Genomic DNA, 23482 nt, shown 5'->3' with positions numbered 1-23482 from the left:
ATCACTTTTTGTTTCTTTTGTTCATTTATAGTAAGAGACTGAAATGGAGCTTAGATAATTCCTTCAATGAATACATTAACCAGACTCTTCTATTGTGGCTGTTTAAGAGCAGAAAATAACTAGCACAAAGCCACATTTCCTTCACAGAGCTTTAAAAGAAGTCAGGGCATTACCATTAAGATAATCATGAATTCAGTCTCTGTGGAAAGGCAGGGACGAAAGAAAAAAAGATTAAATATATTTCAAGACAAGCAAAAAGATTTCTGGTGGGAACACTTCACCGCTGAATAAAACATTCCCTTGGGAAATAAATTGCTATTTGGGTTTGTATTTTGAGGGACTTTGTGAGTACCTTCAGAGAAGCCAAATAAGAACCTCCTTCTCTCTTTAAAAATTCTAAGCCTACAAAACCACTACAAACAGTAGCCAGTTTCCTGAGAGACAGGCTGTTAATTCAGAAACAATAGTATCGTCGCTGTTTGGAAAGACTAGAATCAGAAAGCAATATTGTTGATATTCAGGTCTCAGGAAAAATTTGTTTTCCACAGGGTTGAAGATTTTATTGTTTTTTGTTTGTTTGTTTCTGTCATAAAACTTATTCTTCCCAGGACATGCAGTCCTATTTTGAGATGTTAGAAGCAGATATTGAAGTAGTGAAGAATGCTATTTTAGGATTGATTTAATTTGTAAATCTTGACAACCTTTTCTTCCATTTAAAAGTAAGTTAACAAGCTGAGAATCAAAGCCATAAAATGTAAATGTTGTGAGGCAAGAAATAGCTACTAACTATCCGTGCCAAGGAAAGCTGGGAATCTAACCTCTAAAGGCTACCTTAAAAAAAAATTCTACATGAACGAAGAGAACTCCCCTTCAAGCCATACTAACAGGAAAGATAGGAAGAAACCCTCCTGATAGCAGTTAGCTTAGACCTGGAACAGTCTCTTCTACCTTCAGTAGAGATACTGAACCTCTTCCAAGGGTAATAAAGAATTGAAGGTGAGAGGAAAACACAGAGAACATCCCCAGAATCTGACTAATTTCTTACAATCTCTACTTGCTGTGGCTGCATAAGGGTCATGTATACTATCACTATAGTTTTCTCCTGCTTTCTCATGTGGTGTTAAATATATTCTGTATAGTGACACCACACCAGTAGGTGATTGTCCAGCACGCCAGTAATGGAAATGGTCATGTGAAAGCTATATACACCCACATGAGCACATTTGTCATTGAGCTGTGGGGTCACTGGGAACTTAACCTTGTCACCTGTGGCAGACCTAGTACAATAGCCCACAGTTTCCTTTAATTTTGTTACAGCAGCCTAGAAATAAAACAAATAATCTTCTCTGACCTCACAAAAAGTGAAAGGAAAAAAAAAGCTTTTTGTTTTTCTTCTTGTTTTTTTGGCAAGTGAATCATTTATTTGGACTGAATCCAAATGGAAATTTTATAGAAGGGAAGGGAGTTTCCGTGGGGAGAACAGTCATCTTCACACCATAGTTCAGTCTGTGAGAACGCAATGGTAAAAGAGAAAGAAAACTCTAAGTGGAAGGTATTGCTACCTCTGCCTAAAAATCATGTTTTTCATTTTGGAGTCTACGTTATCTCTCAATTCACATTAGGCATAGATTCTTCTAGTCTTTGATTTAGAGTAAGAGCTGACTTCAGGACAGTAAAGGCTTCAAATTATCAACCCTATTACAAATGCATTGACACAGTCTCTATGATTACTGGGGCCTTCATGTTTCCCTGTGGAGACCTAGCAAATCTGTTTGGAAAATTTTGAATATTTCTGAAGGACATGTGTATTAATGTGTAATACAGAAATACAGCATTTGGAGAGCGATGTCCTTAGTTAAATAGGATAATATCTCCTTCTGCATGTATTCCTCTGAAAATCGTAGTGTGTTCATACTGAAGAAATTCCCAGAAGGAAACATACAGAATGGATTTTAAATTGTGCATAACTTTCTGGCTCTCCATGGAGGAATGAAAAGTGTTCAGAGTGATTAACAGTGGCAGAATCAGACTGTAAAATCTCTGCATATTTTCAGTTCTTACATGGACTTTGGTTAAGACAAATGGCTTTCAGAATTCAGATTTGGAGCCAGACTATAATCGCTTCTGAATTTGAGACCAGGTCTTGGGCTTGTACCCCTCTCTACCCATCCAAATTCCGTTTTGGAAAACAAAGGAAAAGAAAATGTGGATCAAAACTGCAGCACAAAACCACAGAAGATTAAAGGCAATGATAATAATTTTCTTATTTCAGAACTCCCTAGGAGATTTTGTTCAACATTTGCTTGAGGCTCCAGTGGTACTAATCAAACTCGTTTGGCAGCTAGCAGCTGCTTAGACACACCTGTGAGTCTCCTGAGATGCCTTTCCTTAAATGATTGTGTCTTGCAGGGCTGAGGGAAGCAGTAAAGCTCTTGTCATCCGTATAAATGTGTGGCACTCTTTCACATGGAAGTGTGCAGGCAATGAATTGAAATGTTGTCGTTAGCTTTTATTGAGAGTAATTCGGAGTTGAAATACATGTGCAAGTTGCTATGCTGTTTAGAGTAGAGTTTAAAAGGGTGCTGCACCATAACTTGTCTTGTTAAAAGCCTGCATTCCTCATTTCTCACTATAAATGTCATTGATACCTTTCTAGTATTTAATACCTTAATTTCTGTCACATGCTTCTTGTTCTAGTTTGTTTCTGTCATGAAATCCAAGAAATCCATGCTTTAGAACACTACTAATAAGAAAAAGTAATCATTCTTGTCATTGTCAAGACAATCTAGGCCTCTCAGAAAAACTCAGTAAGCTTAAAAAAACAGATTTTAAAATTCCTGTGTGTCTTAAATTCAACAAAGTATCACTATTACATCTTGTTAACAAATAAGTATTAGTAGTTTATTTTATTTGCTGGTCACAGCAAAATGAATGAAGCTACTTTTACAGTGGGACAGAACTCAAGTGCAAGAAAACACTCTGTTGCCTGGGATGCATCTTTCCACCACCTGGTTTGTGTTAGGTCTTTTATTTTCTAATTCTGTGTTTGTCTGCCTGACTCCTCAAAGATTTCTGGCCTGTGGACTCACACCAGTGAATCTAATGGAACAATTATTTTTTTTTACACTGGTCTAAGAGATAGGAACTGAGCTAAACTGAGTAAAACAATAAGCTTAGATATTTGCTGGAATTTTGTCTCACCTCAATTTCATAAAAGTCTCCTTTATAATGCCATTTGGGCATCTGAATACCCAGATAGCTTCCTCATGCTGAGAAACTTTGATGCTATGCTCTTTATCTTCATGTATGCATTAGTGACACCTCATTTCCACTATTTACAGGTTCTTAAAAAGTTGCATATTGCTGCAGGTGATTGCTGCTGCTAAGGGTCAGATTTCCTCCAGGCTGCATTTTCTTTTTCTTTCTTTCTCTGTGTGGTTTGCTCATTGCTCAAGAAGAGTTCAGATGTATTATTTTTGGAGAGTGTTTTCTAAGCCCGTCTGATCATAAACTGATGGAACAGAGATGAGAGGTGTGGTGGCTGTATTACACTGATAACAGGTTTACTGAGAGGATGGAATGGTGATATGTACGTAGTCAAGACTTTAAGGAAACACGAAAAATGGATAACAGTCTTTCCAGACATTAATCCAACTTACTGACACTCATCTTAAACGGACTAATTCCAGCACTCCCAGTAAGGATGGCCATATTCTACCAGAATTCTATCTGTCGTCAGCAGATGTTTAAATTACAGTGAACCCAGGAGGAGCTACTGCTCAAAGCAGAAAAGTGTACACTACAAATCAAGAGAGGAATAACCTTTTTTAGATGACTACATGTTTTTCAGTTCTCACCTTTTTTCAAGACTTTATCATTCAGATTTGCTGAGTAAAAAAAGAATAAATTTCATGCTTTTATCATTGTTTTTCTTGTTTTTTCTTTCTCATCTTCCTTCATCCTCATTTTCCTAATGTCTTTTTTCAACTCTATTGATCTGTCTGTTCTTCCAGAATAATGCCTCTGGTATCTACTTCCCTCCCATGTAATTATAAATAGTTACAGCTTTAATATTGATATGGTAAATAGTTAAGTTTTAAAGGTTAGCAATACTGTATTGAGATTATTGATACTGCAAATGCATTCTTTATGAAGTCTTTGTTTTAACTATTGATAACTTAAGAAGTTAACAGTACTTCTGTAGCTTTGGTTTCTTTTTGAAAACCAGTTAGAAATTGTAATAACAGGAAGCTGACTTCTTATAAGGAAAAGATTTTGTAGAATCTGGGTGCAATTGTATAGGGTCAAAATAAGAAAAGTGGGAAGGTAACTCATTGGTGAGGAGTTGACTTTTCTACACTGTTCGTAACTTGACTTCTGAAATTAGAAGCACAAAATTGTAAGAAAATCTAATTAATCCTAATTTTATCATTACAGTTGCTGCCCATAAGTGTTTAAAATCACGAGTAGAGACTGTTACTTAAAAGTAAAATAAAACTACAGATTTCCTTTCTTGAAATAACTTTTATCGTTGAACATTTTTTGCTTCTTCTGGGATGCAAAATTTTTATGAAATACGAGCTATATCAGGGATGGTTTTATTGGTAAGATAATGATTTGTCTGTAATAGTTATTACAAAAAGAGTATGTGTCAGTAGCGGAACTTCTTTTTCTTTTGGGCACATACATGTCTCTTCCTCTGACATTCCTGAGGGTTCTTCACTGCCATGACTCAATGGTGAAAGAGTAGTATCAGTGGGTGTATCTCTCAATGTTATCCACAAATGGGAAGCTAAATATAAAATTTTAAAAAATTGTAATTGTAAAACTGTGTTCATTTTATGGAAAGTGTTCACTTTTCTTTTCTATTTTTTAACTTTTTTTTTTAACTTTTTTTTTATTATTTTTAACATAAAAATTACAGCAGAAGAGCTGAAAGTAACCAAAAGAATTAGGTGTCCTGTACTTTGCTACTAGAGACAAGAGACTCATGTCAAATAAAAAGTTTGCTAAGTTAACCAGTGTAGAGTATGGATTCAGGGACTCTTCTTCCCATTACCCATTTCATATTAAGATATTTCCATCCTCCACTTTAATTTTATTAGTTCATCTCCTTCTTGTCACCCCATTATACCTGTACTAGCTTTACAACAGCTCTGATGTCACTTCCCAGCTGCCAGGGAGGACTGCCTCTTCCCAAACAGCAATACCAACTTACTTGCAGGGAGTGAAAAGGCAAATCTATACTTCATCCTCCCCCTGGACACTACACATCATGTTCATGGTACTCCCAGGCCCTTCTTTTTCTCTGAGCTTCTCAGCTAGGATAAGTAGAGCCAGGGTAACTATGACATCTGGCTATGCAGAAGGATGAATACAAGAAATAGTCATAAGAAAAGCAGCAGAGCATGGACTTTCTTCTTAGTAAAATAAATTTAGTGACACAATGCTCGTAAGTAGTAACCACAGTCTTTTTATGAGTCCTATGCTTATCTTAAACATATAAAGAAATACCATATCTACCATTCCTGATTATAGTATCTTGTCCTTCAGATGGAGAAAGAAAAAGATAACCAGAAACTCCAAACTACACAATTACCATCCATGTGTATCTCACATACCTTTATAGGAAGATAAATCAGTATCTCATATTAAAAAACTATCTATGATTGTTACACTTGCCTAATTCATACCAGAGTTACAGTCTCTGTTGTCAAATACTAACATATGAAATATTCCTACTTAATCATTTCCGTAAAACAAACTATTCTCTCAAGCTGAGACACCTTCGAAATATGTTGTGAAGTGCTAGAAACTGAAAAACTTATCAGATTTCCAGTTGATAATATAGTCTTTATTTCTGGCTGTTAACATTTATGGATATTTTACCTGTAGTTCGAAATCTTTACAGTCAATCTAACAAAAAGGAACATATTCTTTTAACACGGAAAACACCATCTCTGATAGTTCATCAGTTTCCAACATTTAAAATTTACTTTATACCTAAGAAAAATTATCATTCTTTGGCTTAGAAGACCAAATTAAAAAAGGATATGAGAGCAAGGAGAATGGCGTGGATTTGTTGTCTTTATTTGTTTTCAGAAACTATAACAATGTCATAATAGTAACTGGGACATTTTAATAGGTATTGGTTAAACACTTACTGAAGAAACAACCTCTGTCTCAAATAGCTTATGTATCCTCCTAAACTTCAAAACAATAGATGTAACGTCACAATTTTGGTTGCATGTTCATATTTAAACTTGCTAGCCAAAGTACTTATACGATTTTTTTCTGGCCCTCAGAAGTTTTAAAGTCTAACTTTTTATGATAGAGCACTCAAAATACTGGACAAACATGATCTGTTCCAAAAAAGTAGAAATACACCCTAAATATTAATTCATTTCACAAAAGATGTTTTAACTGTTAACTCTTACAGACTCCAGCTATAAGTAACAACATAGAAGCTTATTTTACGACAGAATCTCACTTAAATGACAGTTATTCATTAACTTAATGACTTTCTTTAAATGCATGTCTTTGTTTTCATTAATGACAATGATGGCCTGCTAGAATTAGTTTAGTAATGGAAGGCAAAGGATCATTAATAGACATTTTAATCTTATAGTCTGATTTTACTGGATATTATGATTGTCTCTATGACAGAATTAAAATTTCTCTTTTCCTAATACCATGTTTTCCTTCCAGGTTTGTGGAGATCAAAATCAAGGAGCAGTTTTCCTACGTGAATTTACATTGATTCGGAGAGAAAGTCTTCACGATGATTTCCTATCTGATTTGCTGAATAACCACAAAACAGAAGATCCGGTAGGAATCTTCTATTATTCTAAAATATTTGATCAGAAATGCTTGCAGAAATTTTGCAAAGATTTTTGTGATAAGTCTTTCATCCTACTTCATCAATTTATAGAAAGTCACACAATTAGATTTGCTACATTAAAATGTCACCCTAAAAATATTGAAAATTCCATGTAAATAAAAACTTTTCGTAGGAGGGATGTTAAAAGCATATGAGGTTTCATTATTTTAAGGACAGACTTTTTCAAAAGTAGCTCAGAATGGTCTTTTGCTTTCTAATGAGAATTTTTCTCTTTTAGAATTTTGGCAGTGTATTTGCTACCACTGTTTGATTTGCACATACAAAGGGAGTTTATTTTTTATTGAACATGAATAGGTAAAGTTAAATTTGCAGATTAAGTGAAAAGTGAATAGTACTTTGAAAAGAATAATTTTGTAAAGTACACCAAACAATGCAACAAACACGAAAAACAGTTTTATGAAAAATATATTTCCACTATCTTTTATATATGCCTGGCAAGATACATGTTTCAGGTCTGAAGGATTTTGCATCTGTTTAGCAGCTAATTCTCTGATGGTTTTAAAGGAAAGAATGTGGAAATAAAGAACTTGGGAGTCATGCTTAATCATGCTTCAATAAGAAATAAAGCAAGCCAACTGATTTTAAACTGCAGTGAATTTGTAGGGCTGATATTTTCAAGGGCTGATATATTATGATGTTCAACACATGGTGTTTTAACAGAAGCGGTGGTGCATTAGCTTCTGATATTACCATGAATTGATGATGTATTTTAGGGACTAAAGTTCAAAATGAAGACTTTACAGGACAGGAAAAGAAAAGGAAAGTGACTCTAGAATAATTAAGTGTTGGCACAGCCATGCTTACCGCCTTTTTAATCAACTTTTTCTCATAGCCTCAGAGGGCAATGCCTTTCTTAGTTACCTTTCTTAGTGCATGAGTGAATGTTAGCCAATTATCACTGATGGGAACGTGTAGAGCTAGGACTTCAGAAGGATGGGGTGAATGTCTTTTGATAGTTTTGTTGCTCAGGTCAAAGAATCCAGTTAACAAAAGGAGTGAAGGAATTAAACAATCCACTATGTGTGTACTAATCCATTCGCTCTCAGACAAGTTATCCCTAGTGCTTTACAACTGCTAAAAGAGATTTCAGATCAGGGAAAACCAACACTTTGTTCTACCACTGTGAGTAATTTTATGGCGGTTCAGGATTGTATCAGGCAACTGCTTTACCACCAGGAAAATATCAATTCGTTGAACAGAGCGTGCTGGTCTTCTGCTACCCCCATCCGCTCGTTGAGGAGTCATGGCTGAAATCACTATACATTAAAACCATTTATTCTTTGTGGTCCAGAGAGGCAAGAAGCATTTTATTACCGGTTTGTTGCTACTAGTGAACTGAATTGTTATTTTTCTGAGTTGTGCTGGTCTTATGCTTGTTTATAAGTGTATTGTGATTGCGTTCACACAAGCAGAAATACACTGCAAATTATTCATAGATTCGACTTCAGTGTAGTGTTCTTTTTTATTGTTATTTCACAAGGATGCCGTCTTGTTTCTGTGATCTTTCTGTACATCTATGTATGTACAAAAACACAGCTACGCTGAAAGAATATTGCACAGAAAATATGACTGCAATCTTCGTTTAGGTATAACTTAAGAAACTTTATCTCCAATCTAATCTCTTTGTGATACTGTCTACAACTATAGAAACATATATTGTTTCCTCTGCATGATTGGTTCGGTAGGGAGCAGATAGTATGGGAGAGCTTGAAGTAACTTTTCTGCATATTGCCTGAAATGTTTGAAATGTATATGTGGTCTCATGACTTGTTTACTGTGTGCTACGCAGACTTTGTTTCGAAAACAAGCATTAATTTCAACAAGGGTTTTTCTCTGGCGCTTAAACTAAATTTCTGTTTCTCAAATATTAGTGAATTTGGTTTCCTAAATTTCTGTGGTATAGACAGGATATTGTTCTGATTTTATGGATGTAGACTCAAAGGCTCACAGACACTAACATTAAAAGCATCTACGTATATTGAGTGCTCTGAGACACAAGTATCCATTCACCTCACATGACATAACAATAAGTTCAGAGGGGAACTGTTGACCTCAGATGTAATCATGAGTGCTCAGTATCATTGTCTGTCAAAATAACAGGTAAGGCATCTTCAAGAGCAAAGAGTATGTGATTACTAGCATAACAGAAAAAATACTACAAGTGGCTTCGCTGGAGTGATACAAAAACTGTTGCAGAGGCAGAGATATTGTTTTCCAGAACAGAAAGCACAAGCTATATTTCAGGATCAATTTTTCCTCAGTTCATATGACCAATCATTTTTTCCTGTGATTTTCACTGTGATCATGGTGTATCTAACAAGAAAATCTACTGCAAAGATGTTTTTCAAACAACCTTTTTATCGTACTTCCCAAATAAATCTCCCACTTTGATTCTTTTTAAAAGTCCTGTGAGTAACACAAGGTAAGCTTATCTGTTAGAAACTTTACTAAATTGGTGTGCACACAGAGCCTCAATGAAAGCTGTGCAGCTAGTGTCTGAAGTATTATTTATAAAAATCTTTAACCTCTGTATTTTCTCCTGATGGTGACATGAGCTTATATGATGCTTTGTAGGAAAATTCAGGATGATTGTCCAGATTTAGAAGTTACTATGTGAAGAATGTGTCTTCGCTCTTCATAAACAGGTTATGTGTGACTATTTCTGCGGGTAGCTGAGAGCATCTGAAAAGGTTGATTCACTTCTGATGTTGAAAAGTAATATCCTCATAACTCCATAAAAATCTGGGAGAAGAGATGAGTTTCCAGAAGCACCAGATAAGTCTCTTATAAATGAAACAATGGCCATAGTCAGCAAACAGACGTGTATAGCTTTCTGGGCCTGTGCCTTAAAGCTGTTAGCAATGGTGTTGTAATAAAAGGTGTTATTACACTTTTATTTTTATTTTTGCACTTCCCAGCAAAAGTTGGAGAGATCAAAGGAGCTTTTGTTTTTTGCTATCAGTTAATATAGCAAATATGTTTAATGAGGAAACACTCACACAACCTGCTTGCAAGGCAGTTTTAAGCAGTTCTTTGCAAGCTTGTGTGTTAGGAAGTATAAGTTAACCCAAATATCTTAGCTAGCGATAGCCAACATCCAATAAAGAATATAGAACAGAATGTCATTGTTTTTGCTGCACCATCGAGGGTCGGGGCAATCCCAAGCACAAGAACAGGTTGGGCGGAGAATGGATTGAGAGCAGCCCTGAGGAAAAGGACTTGGGAGTGCTGGTTGAGGAGAAGCTCAACATGAGCCAGCAATGTGCGCTGGCAACCCAGAAAGCCAATCATATCCTGGGCTGCAACATAAGAAGCGTGGCCAGCAGGTCGAGGGAGGTGATTCTGCCCCTCTGCTCTGCTCTCGTGAGACCCCACCTGGAATACTGTGTTCAGCTCTGGAGTCCCCAGCACAAGAAGGACATGGAGCTGCTGAAGTGAGTCCAGAGAAGGGCCATGGAGATGATCTGAGGGCTGGAGCACCTCTGCTATGGAGACAGGCTGAGAGAGTTGGGGCTGTTCAGCCTGGAGAAGAAAAGGCTCTGGGGTGATCTTATTGCAGCCTTCCAGTACCTAAAGGGGGCCTACAGGAAAGCTGGAGAGGGACTTTTTACAAGACTATATGGTGATAAGACAAGGGGCAATGGGTTTAAACTGAAAGAGGATAGATTTAGATTAGATATAAGGAAGAAATTCTTCACTCTGAGTGTGGTGAGGCTCGGGAACAGGTTGCCTAGAAGAGTTGTGGCTGCCCCATCCCTGGAAGTGTTCAAGGCGAGGCTGGATGAGGCTTTGAACAACCTGGTGTAGTAGAGGCAGGGTTTCCCTGCCCATGGCAGGGGGGTTGGAACTAGATGATCTTTGAGGTCCCTTCCAACCCTAACCATTCTATGATTCTATAGTAGATGCCCCGTTTCCACAGTCGGTAGGCTTTATCTTCGTCATTGAAATGGCTCACAGAGATTGTTTCTTTATCTTTGGCTTATATTTCCATCCTTGCAAATAACATCACTTAGCCTCTTAATACTGTAGTCGTTAGACCTTAAAGACTTCATTTCAATATAAGCACTAAACCCCAAGTACATTGGTGTGGCTATCAGTGTAACTCTACCGTCATTAACTTCAAGGAGGAGAAATTACTGGAAGCCAGAGGAAGATTTATATTATTATCATTTTCTGTCTTGTGAAAAGCCAATAGCTGAGATTACACTAAGAAAATTACTCAATGGAAACCATTGAGGTATGAAACTCTCATTTCCTACATTATGTTAGTTTTCTTTCTTTTTCTGGAAAAAATATTGAAAATAATTTAAAAACTAGGGCAATATAATTAAAATATGATAGAGCACAAGGATTTAGAATGTTTAGAGGAAACAAAACTTAGAGTGAAACAAATTCCTAATTTAAAGAACGTCCCAAAGATTATGTATCTAAAATTTTGTGAAAGTTTCTGTGTTCCTGAAAGTCAGGGATAATGCTCTTTGGGATTCATGAATCCTAAGGCAACTCTATAAGAAGTAATTCTTGTACTGAGAAATTATTTTAAAACTTAGATAATCTGTGCTGAGGTCTGCATCTGAGATTAAGTTATTGACTAGAGTTTCTCTGCATCGTTACGAAGTAACAATGAAAACAAACCCTGTACACAATGAAGAAAATCTGAGAAGAATGTCTAAGCTTTTTTTACAAGGGGTGTAAAGCAGAGCTGCCTAAATGTCTACTTGCAGCCAGAAACTAGGAGTTGTTTAAGAGTTCTCTGGAAAATAATGCCCTCAGAGAGATCCAAATGAAACTGGGACTTTGCCTGGAATGATTAGGAAAGCAGTGGGAAACAATCAGGTCGCTGACTTCTCACAGACCACCTGTAGAAGCTGCACGGCATGGCAGAACATGGTTTGTGAAGCTGACTTTCATGCCGTAACCCCTTGGTTTCTTTAGAGTAACAGGATGCCTCTAGGCTACGGGTTAAACATCACTGCTATGGCAGACTTTCTTATCTTTAGAGACGAGAGCAACCTTCTTTTTTTTTTTTTTTTTTTTTTTTTTTTTTTTTTTTGTGAAATGGGAACTTGACTACAGATATTGGGATTCTCTTCTTCCATATAACCTGTCTCAGCTGTTTCATCAGTTCAGAAAAATCACTTGGCCACCAGCTGATAAATTGTGTTCTGACTTTACTGAGTAACATCTGGAGAAGAGGAGGCTGAGGGGAGACCTGATTACGGCCTATAAATACTTGAGAAAAGATGGTGGGGAGTTAGGGGAAGGGCTCTTTACATTAGTGATGGGAGATAGAACAAGAGGAAATGGGCATAAGCTTAGTCAGGGGAGATTCAGGTTGGATGTTAGGAAGTATTTCTTCTCTGAAAGGGTTGTCAGCCACTGGAATAGGCTGCCCAGGGAAGTGGTTGAGTCCCCATCCCTGGATGTGTTTAAGAATAGGGTGGATGAGCTACTTGAGGATATGGTTTAATGGGGATTAGGGATGGTTGGACTCGATGATCTCTAAGGTCTTTTCCAACCTAGAAATCTATGAATCTATGAATCATGAATCATCCTTCGTGTTACTATTCTAATAACTGATGTTTGTCAAGTTCTTTAATATGTCAGAGTAATCTTTAAAAATCTATTTTGTTAAACTTTTGTCTCATGATTCAGATCACATTCATGACTGCTTCTTATCCACTTACTGTTTTGAGCATGGACTGTTCTAAGCAAAAATAATTTCCTGACATAGTTGTTTTGAAATCATGGAATCATAGAATGGTTAGGGTTGGAAAGGACCTCAAAGATCATCTAGTTCCAACCCCCCTGCCATGGGCAGGGAAACCCTCCACTAAACCAGGTTGCCCAAAGTTTTTCAGTCTATACTTTAAAAAATTGTTATTTGCTTGCTCCATATTAAATTGGCCTAAATTGATCCATGTTTTTATCTTAAAGATTCACCTTCTTTAAAAAGAGAAAGTATCAAATATGTTTAGAGATTTGTGGGATGTCAAAAACAAAAAATAGGATTGATCATTGGCATTTCCTACTTGCCTTAATTCTAAACGTTTACAAGTACTCAGATACCAAAAGGTTTTAATGCTTTCTTGTCTATTTTTCTGATTGCTTCTTAATGGTAATATTTACATCCCTTTAAAAATAGAAACATGACCATTGAATGTTTTGGATCCCTAGCTGTTCCTATATTTTTCTTTTTCTATTAGAAAGCCAGTCAAGATACTACTGCTCAGGAAAAGATTGCATTCCAAAGTTTTGAATTCAGGTCCCACAGCTGCCAAAACTGTCCCGTGGCTGTATCTAGTGCTGGAGTTGACGCAGGAGGAAAGGAGGCTGTTTTTAGAAAGACTGAGTTGTTAGCCTTGCCCACATTAGGAAAATGAAAAATTGAAACACAACTAAGCCATTGTTTGTGTAATGATATGGAACACTGTTTCGTCTACCACAGTACTTAAACAGAGTTAAATTTATACATATCTGTTCCAGATACCTCTTCTCTAAAACTGAAAATTTCCCTAGTTTCCATCAGATTAAATAGCTTTTCTGTCTGCTTCACTGAAGTACTGGAAACTCTTTTTTCATTAAACTGTTTCCACTCTGCATGAGCTTAATTCAAATCACTAGTAGCTTATTTTGCACAAATACAATATGGGGATGCTCTTTATGTGTGCAAATCTTGCTTCCGTGCATTTTAATAAAGGTCTTTTGAAACTGCAAATTTCAGCTGTAGTGTAAATAGTTCATGATCGAAATTAGTTGAAAGTTATTACACTCAAAATATGCATAGTTCTAGCTTTTCAAAGCAAACACTCAACATCACTGTTTTATAATGCTGTACTTCATTAAAATGAGATTCCTATTTTTTATATCATTAGCAAAATTTATATAATAATTTTTATGAAATTTATTGATTAAGGTACAACAAGTGAAGAGTAAGCATCAAGTAGATGAAAGAATGATATAAAAGGTTTCTAGCAAGGAAGACAGGATACTGACCTGAGGTATTCCAAACTTCCTCCTTCACCTGAGATCATGAATTTCACCTCAAATTGCTCTACGGAAGGCAAAGCATGAGCAAAAAGAGCTATAATATTTTAACAACTAGTGATGATGAAATGAGTAACTCGTGTAAACATTTTGGAGGGACGTGTTCCTTTTTGTTGGACAGATCATATTCTTGATTAAGAATACCTTTTTCTTCTATTAGGCAAATGTTTGCTGATTTTCTATTTTATGAATATTAACTGATCATGCTAGTAAAAATGTTGTTGCATAGCTTTAGCTGCTTGGAAGTTTAGCATTCCTCATACCTTCACATTTCTGTGTTAGGCTGCTATGTCTCTGAAGTTCTGTTAGCTTTCTTTCTTTCTTTGCATGCATGTATCTAATACGTATATGCTATATATAGTTAATTGCAGATACAAGTATACATACTCCTTTATAATGTGCATTTGCCCATCTAGATGCCATGTTTGCAACATGAGTCTCAGAAGTCTGAAGTAATGTAGACATTTTAGTAAATATTCACACAACTTAAGTTGTCTGAAACAGATTGAAGGAACAAGTCACAGATGATTCTTTCAGTTTTACTTTTCCAGTAGTCATAAAGACATTTCAGAGCTATGGTCTGTGATGCTTTAGGACCACATGCTTTTCACCAACACGGCTTTTGCTTCCTAGTTTTACAGGGCTTTCCTAGCTGCACTGAACACAGTGCTCAGTGCACACACTGACTTTGGGATCAACTCTGCCTCTTACAGTTTAATAGAGACTCTGTCTGCAGTCCTCCAGCCTTGGTCAATGCCTCTCAGCATCACTGCAAATGAAAGAGGGATTATTTTTTTCCATTCGCTGTTCACATGGGCCCAGGCTGCCTCCTGAGGATGAGGGCTGGAGAATCCAGCCTAGGGATCTTTGACTATCTAAGGGAGAGGTAGCACATAGGGCAGATTAGGGAATGCTAGAAATGCTTAAATGTTTTCCTTTTTGGGTTACACTAAGCTATGCCAGGGAATTATTCCTAGAAAAATTAGACTACTGAAAAATCACTGGCAGGGTTCAGAGTCTAAATTTAGTTTTCTGACCTAAAAGTACGTCTGTATGCCTGCATATTTCCTAGCTGTTATGTGTGCCATCATATCCTGGCCTGCTTTATTGAGTTGCCTCTGGCCTAGGACACTGATGCAGGGTTTAGAAAACTCCTGCTCCTGAACTGTGTTAAATGGGTCAGTGCCAATTTCATTATCAGCTAAAAGCACTGGTGGATAAGTATATAGTTAACGCTAATGATCAGAATGCTTGGGTTCTAACATCTTCACTGTCAGTGCTAGAAATTCTGTTTCCCTTTCCATAGGTCTCTTTCTCTTCCTTTTTTCCCCAGGTTTTGGTGGGTTTTTTTGAGGATTTTGGTGTGATCTTCATCTCATAGTTGCTACAAACCTTACAGTGCTAAAGAGGATAAACTTTTAGAAGTGACTTTGTACAAGCATACCTGTAGAAAAAATGCACATATTTCAACGTTCAGATAAAGAAAGCAGCAAGTGGGTTTGTAGACCTGGCTAAAACCTGTACATGGTCAGAATCAAGTGGCTGTATGCAGAAGAGTTTTGTAGCATTTGCTCTGCTCTTGACATCTAGGTTTAGAATGATAATTACTTGAAAAGCTATGAATGAATGGATGACCACAGAATCAGAATAAATATTAAAATGCTCATCCTCTATTGCAGTACCATTAACCACAATGTGGTTTCAATGATCAGTTGCCACATACTGAATTGTTAAATCATGATGAATGTATTTAATTTGTTGGCATTTTTAATTAACATTCCATAATTGTCTTATTAAATCCTTATTTGAATATCACATTCAAGTCAGCTTCGGTTTTATTCTTGTATGTTTTCCATGGCTTCTCTTCCTTACTTGTAGCTTTCAGATGAGTAGTGCAGGCCTGTATCCAAATACATTGGCTCTACTCCATTATGCCTTATAACAAGATGTTTGTCAGTCTGATCATACCAGATTTTTTGCAGACTTTTGGGAAAGCAAGAAGCAAAAGACTACTGGTAGAGTCTAAACAATGAGTTTATCAGAAAAATTCTGCTATGTGATATACAACATGTAATATATAGCCTTGAAATTATAATAAACTGTAATATTTTTTCCACTATGCAGAGACTGTTACTGGAGTGTGATTTCAGAATAAATTTACTGAACGTTTGCACCATCTTGTACAACCTTTTATGCCTACAATATCTTACGCAAAGATTAGTCATCTACAGAGAGATTACTATTTGAATGAAAAGCTTATTTCTGTTCCATGTAGGTTTTTGCTCTGTGTCAATCTTACCTGATCTCCTTCAGTAGCAACAATATTTGTTCTTGTCTCCATAGCAGAGGTGTTCCAGCCCTCAAATCATCTTTGTGGCTCTCCTCTGGACTTGCTCCAACAGCTCTATGTCCTTCTTGTGTTGGGCACTCCAGAGATGAATGTAGTATTCTAGGTGGGGTCTCACGAGAGCAGAGTGGAGGGGCAGAATCACTTTCCTTGACCTGTGAGACAAGCTCCTTTGGATGCAGCCCAGGACACGGTTGGCTTTCTGGGCTGCCAGCGCACATGGCCAGCTCATGTTGAGCTACTCATCCACCAGCACTCCCAAGTCCTTTTCCTCAGGGCTGCTCTCAATCCATTCTCTGCCCAGCCTGTACTTGTGCTTGGCATTCTCCTGACCCACATGCAGGACCTTGCACTTGGCCTTGTTGAACTTCATGAGGTTCTCACAGGCTCACCTCTCCAGCCTGTCAAGGTCCCTCTGGATGGCATCCCTTCCCTCCAGTGCGTCCACAACACCACACAACTTGGTGTCATCTGCAAACTTGCTGAGGGTGCACTCGAGCCCACTGTCCATGTCACCAACAAAGATGTTAAACAGCACTGGCCCCAGTACTGACCCCTGAGGAACACCACTCGTCATTGACCTCCACTTGGACATTGAACCGTTGATCACAACTCTTTGAGTGCAACCATCCAGTCAATTCCTTATCCACCAAGGGGTCCATCCATCAAAAATAATGTCTTTCCAGTTTAGAGACAAGGATGTCGTGTGGGACAGTATCAAATGCTTTGGATAAGTCCAGGTAGTCGATGTCAGTTGCTCTTCCCGTATTCATCAATGCCGTAACCTCATCATAGAAGGCCACCAAATTAGTCAGGCAGGATTTGCCCTTAGTGAAGCCATGTTGACTGTCACCAATCACCTCCTTGTTTTCTATGTGCCTTAGCATAGTCGCCAGGAGGATCTGCTCCATGATCTTGCTGGGCCCAGAGGTGAGACTGACTGGCCTGTAGTTCCCTGGATCTTCTTTTTTCCCCTTTTTAAAGATGGGGACTATGTTTCCCCTTTTCCAGTCATTGGGAACTTCACCAGATTGCCACGACTTCTGAAATATGATGGATAGTGGCTTAGCAACTTCATCTGCCTGTTCCCTCAGGTCCCGCGGATGCGCCTCATCAGGTCCCATGGACTAGTCCACCTTCAGGGTCTTTAGATGGTCCGAACCTGATCTTCTCCTACAGTGGGCAGTTCTTCATTCTCCCAGTCCCTGCCTTTGGCTTCTGTGACTTGGGCTGTGCCACTGGATCTCTTGCCAGTGAAGACTGACGCAAAGAAGTCATTGAGAGCCTCAGCCTTCTCCATATCCCAGGTAGCCAGGTCCCCAGTTTCCTTCTGGAGAGGGCCTACATTTTCCCTAGATCTCTTTTTTGTCACTGACATATCTATAGAAGTTTTTCTTGTTGCCCTTGATGTCCCTGGCCAGATTTAACTCTCTCAGGGCTTTAGCTTTCCTAACCTGATCTAACCTGATCTCTGGTTTCTCAGACAATCGCTCTGTATTGCCCCCAGGAAATTATACCATCTTGATTTTTTAATATTGGTATTTAGTTATAAACAGGTTGAAATAAATAAACAGTAAAGAAAAACAAGCATTTTATTATCTACCTCTCTTTCTATCATTTCTTCTTCCTTATTTTACCTCAATTCTTAAGTACTTCTTAAAAATTTCAAATTATTTTATCCTTTTTTTTTTTCTATATATATGCCTGGACTCTCTACATCTGCTATTTCTTCTCATTCCCTTCTTAAGAGATTGTCTCATTCTGTGGGATATAAATAAATTGGGATCTGTGTTAACCAAGTCCTGCCAGTTTTCACATCTGTTTTTTTTCCAATCGTTTCTGCGTTAAATTTTATTTCCTAAATACCAATTCTATAGTTCATCTCTGAAAACTTTGTATAGGACTCAAGTAAAGTCAAGGATACTTGAGTACAATCTTCTGTGAGGTACATGCCAAAAGTACCTTTCACTTCCTTTTGAGCAAACTATGTCCAAATTTAGTGCATGAAGATAACAAGAGGGAAAGACAAAAAGAAATATAGGAATGGAATATACCCCCTGTTGCAGGAAACATCACCCTGTAATTCATTTTATAAACCTCTCAAGACTCATCAAAGTTCTATTTAAGTTGTTCTGTCTACTGCTTTTAGTACAAGGTTATTCCAAAGCCTCATTGCTTTGATAGTTAGAAATATTTCCAACTCTGCTTATGTTGTCTTTTACATTTATCTTACAAAAGAAATCTGAGAAGACTGCCCTGTCAGATTTTTTTGTTTGTTTATTTTTTAATCTTGATGTTGTGGGATGGATGAATAGCTTTCTGCCTTCTGACTTGAGTGCCTTAAAATACTAAACTCTTCCTTACGTGGTTGCTTTGCTTTCCGTACCAGGAGTTCTGTTTCCAGTTTTAACTTTCTCCTCATGTTCTATATCACCTTTCTTATGGGAGAAAATATCTTTACTTGATTTCCCAGCTGCATATAAACATTCTTTCACCTTGATTCCCTCCTCAGTGCAGAACTGTCCTTTTTTCCCCCCTTTTTTCCCCCACTTTTTCTATTTCTTTCTATTTATTTATTAGTTATAGTCTGAAGAACCTCAAATTTTCTTCAAAGAGTATAATTGGAAGAGCACAATTGTCTACTTTTTCATGAGACTATTTTCTATGACAAGTTCTATAATTTCTCTGTCTAGATTACCAGATTTAAAATAGTGCTTCCTCTTACAGATTTAGTAACTCGTTGAGGAAGAACTGTCTGAGCTGCTGCATCCAGAAATCTCAGTATCCTGTTGTTAGTAACTATACATGTTTGGAAAGATAGTCTCCCTTAGTGACATGATTGCTATTAATATCAGTTCCTCCAGCAACAAGGCTGAAGTCCATATCCAAAACCAATCCCTGATGGTCCCTACCTGAGAACACGTTGGTCTCAGCCAACATCTTTTTAACATACTATGTCCCTTCTTATTCTTTTACAGGCTCTCATGACCAAATGATGTTATAGACGAACAATTTTATCAAGTTCAAACAAATTTTAGCAAAAGGAAGTCTTCCTGGATAAGATAGATGACAGTGACCTGAAAGTGGGAAAAGGCAATTGGATATCATCAATATATTGTGTATGCACCTTTGCCTTTGTTCTCTTTGCAGCATGCATAATACTTTTCAGCAGCTATACTCTAGTCATAATTACTGGTCCCCAGGGTGGGAACCTCCAATTTTAAGGATTCCTCCACCCTTAAAAGTCTGTTTTTCTGTGCATCAAAAATTGTATCCTGCCTATCTTGCTGTCTGAGTCTCTTTCACAAGTGCGTGTTTCCTCCTTCCACATCCAGGTTACAGTCTTAAGTGATTGTTTGACTTCTGCTCCCGCCTGTACTGGTACACTTCTCTTCCCTGCTTTTATTGGTTCATTATTGTGTTGCCATTTTCCTATTTCCTTTCTTCTCCTCTGTACCACAGTCAGGTGAGGAACATGTATGTCAAATGTCCTATGTCATCGCAGAGCTTACGCATAGATCTGATAGCTGGTTTGCTTTGGGATGAGGACCAAAATATGACCATCACGATATATCAGTACAGTGTACAGATTCTATCTCTACAGTGGTAATGCTTGGTTTAGTGGAAGGTGCAGAAATAAGAAAGCAAGAAAAAATCCTGAAGTCTTATTTCAACCTCTAAGTCGTATTGGGAACACAAGATTACATCCATCTAGTTCTGAGTAACTACGGTTGTTTTTACATATATGTCATCTTTAGGATGAACAATGCAACAAAATCAGCCTGGTTCATGTTGTTCACAGTGTTTATTACAATAATTTGTCAGGTGAATTTATAAAGAAGAGAGTGAACAGCATAGCATTCATGATTGAAATATCAATTCAAGAGTATGATTTCTTAAACAACTACAGCTATCAATTGCCATTTGCAATAGGCTTTTTCAGAAAATTAAAAAAAAAATCACAAGGTCAAGAAGTACAGTTTCTGTTGTCTGAAAGGCATTGTCTTTACAACTTTATCAATAGTATAGGCATTTTTCCTAATGAGTAGTGTTGTGTATAAAATGATGGAAGATATTTAACTTTAAAGATTCAATGGAAAAGCAGCTTTGAAGGTTGTAAAACTGTGCTTGGAAAAAGTTTTAGAGTAATCTTTAAAAGAAAAGAAAATGATAACTTTTTCAAAGTTTCAGAGCTATAACATGACAAGTCCATTTAACATCAGGTAGCTTTTTAAAAGATTATACGACACTGGTTTTGTTTTCAACTATAACTTTATTATCTTCTTTGGGGCATTTATATTAAAAAGAAAGGAGGCATTTGTGGATACAGTCTGTGCAAAAGAAGTCTGACTCCCAGATATTGAATTTACTGTCTGCTGGTTGCTGTTGCATATTCAGGAAGGGCTATAAGTGAAAATCCCACTGCAGGAATCTTTTTTCCTTTCCTCCTCTCTTGAGAAATGTAATGTCATAACTGACTGTGTGAAATGATACATGGTGTGAATTGCCCTCTGAGCTGCAGGGGAGCTGAGTGCTTTAGAGACATATAACTGGATAATAATGGAGATTAATGAAGATAGATGCAGTAAAAAAGACTGCTGTTAATAGAAGTATTTTAAAAATGTTCCATCAAACCGAGAAATGAATAGTTTTAATGTTAAAAAAAAAAAAAAGAAAATATTGAGCAATTCTGAGAAACAGCTGCCTTAAAAAATGATCTTTTAAAGCACTAGTGATCAAGAATCTATGGATATTGGACAGGGAGATGCTACATTAGATTATCTTGTCAGTCCCATTTCCACAGCAGGAAATTAAATTCTTTAGTGCTTTATTTAGCATACTGTCAAGTGTTTTACCCAGCCTAGTTTTAAGTGGCTTAAGCAATGGATATGGGAAATTCCTTGGTATTTTTCTGGCTGATTTATGTGGAACTTTAGCACAAAAGATGAAATTCCAAAAGGTGGTCGATGCCTTGAAGGAATACCTGAATAAGGAGCAATGAATACTGTATAAATGTGCCTAATGATTAGGCTGGTGATAAAGGAGGGCGAACATGCTAACACATGAAATAAGACACCTCAGTAATGAATTTAAAAGATAGTAGAGAATATTATTACATTTATAACCTGCAGTTGAGAAGGCAGCCCAGATAAAGGAGTCTTGATGGAACTTGAATCCCCAGTCTTGGAGAACACAGGCATGCTTGTGCGATTGTGTCCTCTGCCTGTAGGAAAAAGAATCACTCCCTGAATGCACTTTTGTGAAGAAACCACGCAATAAGAACTTCATAGATACACCTAATTTTATGGGCAAGAATAATTGCATGATAAGTGAAGAAAAAGGTGGCATGTATTCTACATGTCCAATATATGACCTTGTATGGAAAGACCATATTGAAAATGTTAGCTGCTTTTTGCTTTGTGCCCTATCTCATTCTCTGTGAAAAGGACGGGAGGAATCTCTCCCAGGGTAACTCTTCACTAGCAGTGAATTTTCCATTTTCAGAGCCTGAGAGTCCAGTGGACCCAGATAGTGAGATTACCTCTAGCACAAATACACTGGCCACCTAGCTATACTGTGGACCTTCAGCTAGGAACAGATTTTCCAGAAGAATTGCTTGAAGATAACAAGAATGTTATCTATCTGGCTTGAGATCTAAAGATTCCTTTAATTTAGCAGACTAAAGTAGTATGTCCCAGAACTTTCACATTCTGCATCATCTACAAACTTGTAATTCTTGAAAAAGATCGTTTACCATCTACGAGGTTTCATCCCAAATACCTCTCTGCTGTTTCACCTGGAGTACTGGACGCGCATTGAAACTTTTTCTCCTACCATCTCAGCTCTTTTCTCAAAAAATAACTTTTTTGTTTGCTTTGGATCATGGCATTGGAAAATTCCTTTAACAATCTGTGGATGACATCTAGAAATAGCATCTTTCTCATAAGTGTATTATATCTTTTAGTTATTTCTCCATAGTTGTTTTGACTATTACTTTTATCTACACAGTAAACAGAAGTGGGTTTAATATTATCCTTGTCCTCTAAAGATAAAATACTCCAAATTTCTCATTAGCAAAATGTCGTGAGTTAGGCCGCTCCAGCAACCGAACCCCACACAGCCGGTCACTCACCCTCCCCCAGCCCCAGGAATGAGGGAGAGAATTAAAGGAGAAACGGGAAACCCGTGGGTTGAGATAAGAACAATTTAATACAGATGATTTAATACACAGGGTAGATGCTCACCACCCCCTCGTATGCGAAGCCCGTCTCGTCCCGAAGCTGCAATCCCGGACGAACGCGAGGCCCCGAAATAGAGAGGGGCAGAAAGAGAGAGAGAGAGAGTACTCCGAGAGTGGGAGTACTGGGAGAGAGAGAGGAAAAGAAAGGCAATAGAGCAACAGCGCAGCAAGCACAGAAGAGCAGAAGCGGCGAAAGAGCCAAAGCGCAAAAGCCCTTCTGTCCGGCTGACCCTTGCTTTTATACTGGGCATGACACTGCATGATATGGAATACTAATTGGCCAGTTTGGCTCTCAATCTGAAGTTCCACCACAAATCACAATGGGAATCGTGGCCCCCTTGTGCCGGCCATGCTCCCCCCTTGTCCCGCCGTGCTTCTGCACTCCGGCACACTGAAAAGTCCTTGGAGTCTCACGTCCAACCACAAACATCAGCTTGCTATCAGCATTCTTCTCAGAGCGAGCCTCTGAGTAAAACCAAAACACGGAGCTCTTCTAGCTGGTAAAAAGAAGAGCTAACTCTGTCCCAGCTAAAACTAGGACACAAAATTACATTGGATTGTGGCATCCATTGGTGTCATTGTCTGTAGAAGCAAATTTTGATGACTTAAGTTTTGTGCTTAGGAATAAAAATACCCAGATGAAATATTAGGTTTACTTATAGGTAGGAAAATATGATATTATGAACCATTCAAGGATTTCTGCTTTGCAGCATTTGCAACATACCTGATTTTAAATGGATGTCATAAACCAATTACATGAACTATTATTGCAAGGTGTCTCTTACAGTGAAATTTAACAATGATAAAAGGAAAAAAGTAATCCTACATCTGGCAGACATTAAATAAAAGTTCAGGTTCAGTGTAGTAAGTATTTCACTTTTTTTTTTGAGGGATAAGATTATTTTTCTTCTAGGAATATTACCTCCATTTTCAACTTAGGATGTTT

At 37.5% G+C, this 23482-nt stretch overlaps 1 protein-coding gene across 1 annotated transcript in view; it reads left to right on the top strand.

The window, feature by feature from the left end:
- Positions 1–6693: 6693 nt before the first annotated feature.
- ADAMTSL1 (ADAMTS like 1) overlaps positions 6694–23482 on the top strand; it is a 365777-nt gene continuing 348988 nt past the window's right edge. Inside the window, exon 1 of the mRNA XM_086629918.1 lies at positions 6694–6828. Coding sequence (XP_086486044.1) covers positions 6694–6828 — 135 coding nt within the window. The remainder of the gene's footprint in view (positions 6829–23482) is intronic.

This window comes from Tauraco erythrolophus, chromosome Z (assembly GCF_009769465.1).
Source record: "Tauraco erythrolophus isolate bTauEry1 chromosome Z, bTauEry1.pri, whole genome shotgun sequence".
Classification (NCBI taxonomy): domain Eukaryota; kingdom Metazoa; phylum Chordata; class Aves; order Musophagiformes; family Musophagidae; genus Tauraco; species Tauraco erythrolophus.
The sequence above is the reverse complement of the archived record's forward strand: the minus strand, read 5'-3'. Positions and strand labels throughout refer to the sequence as shown.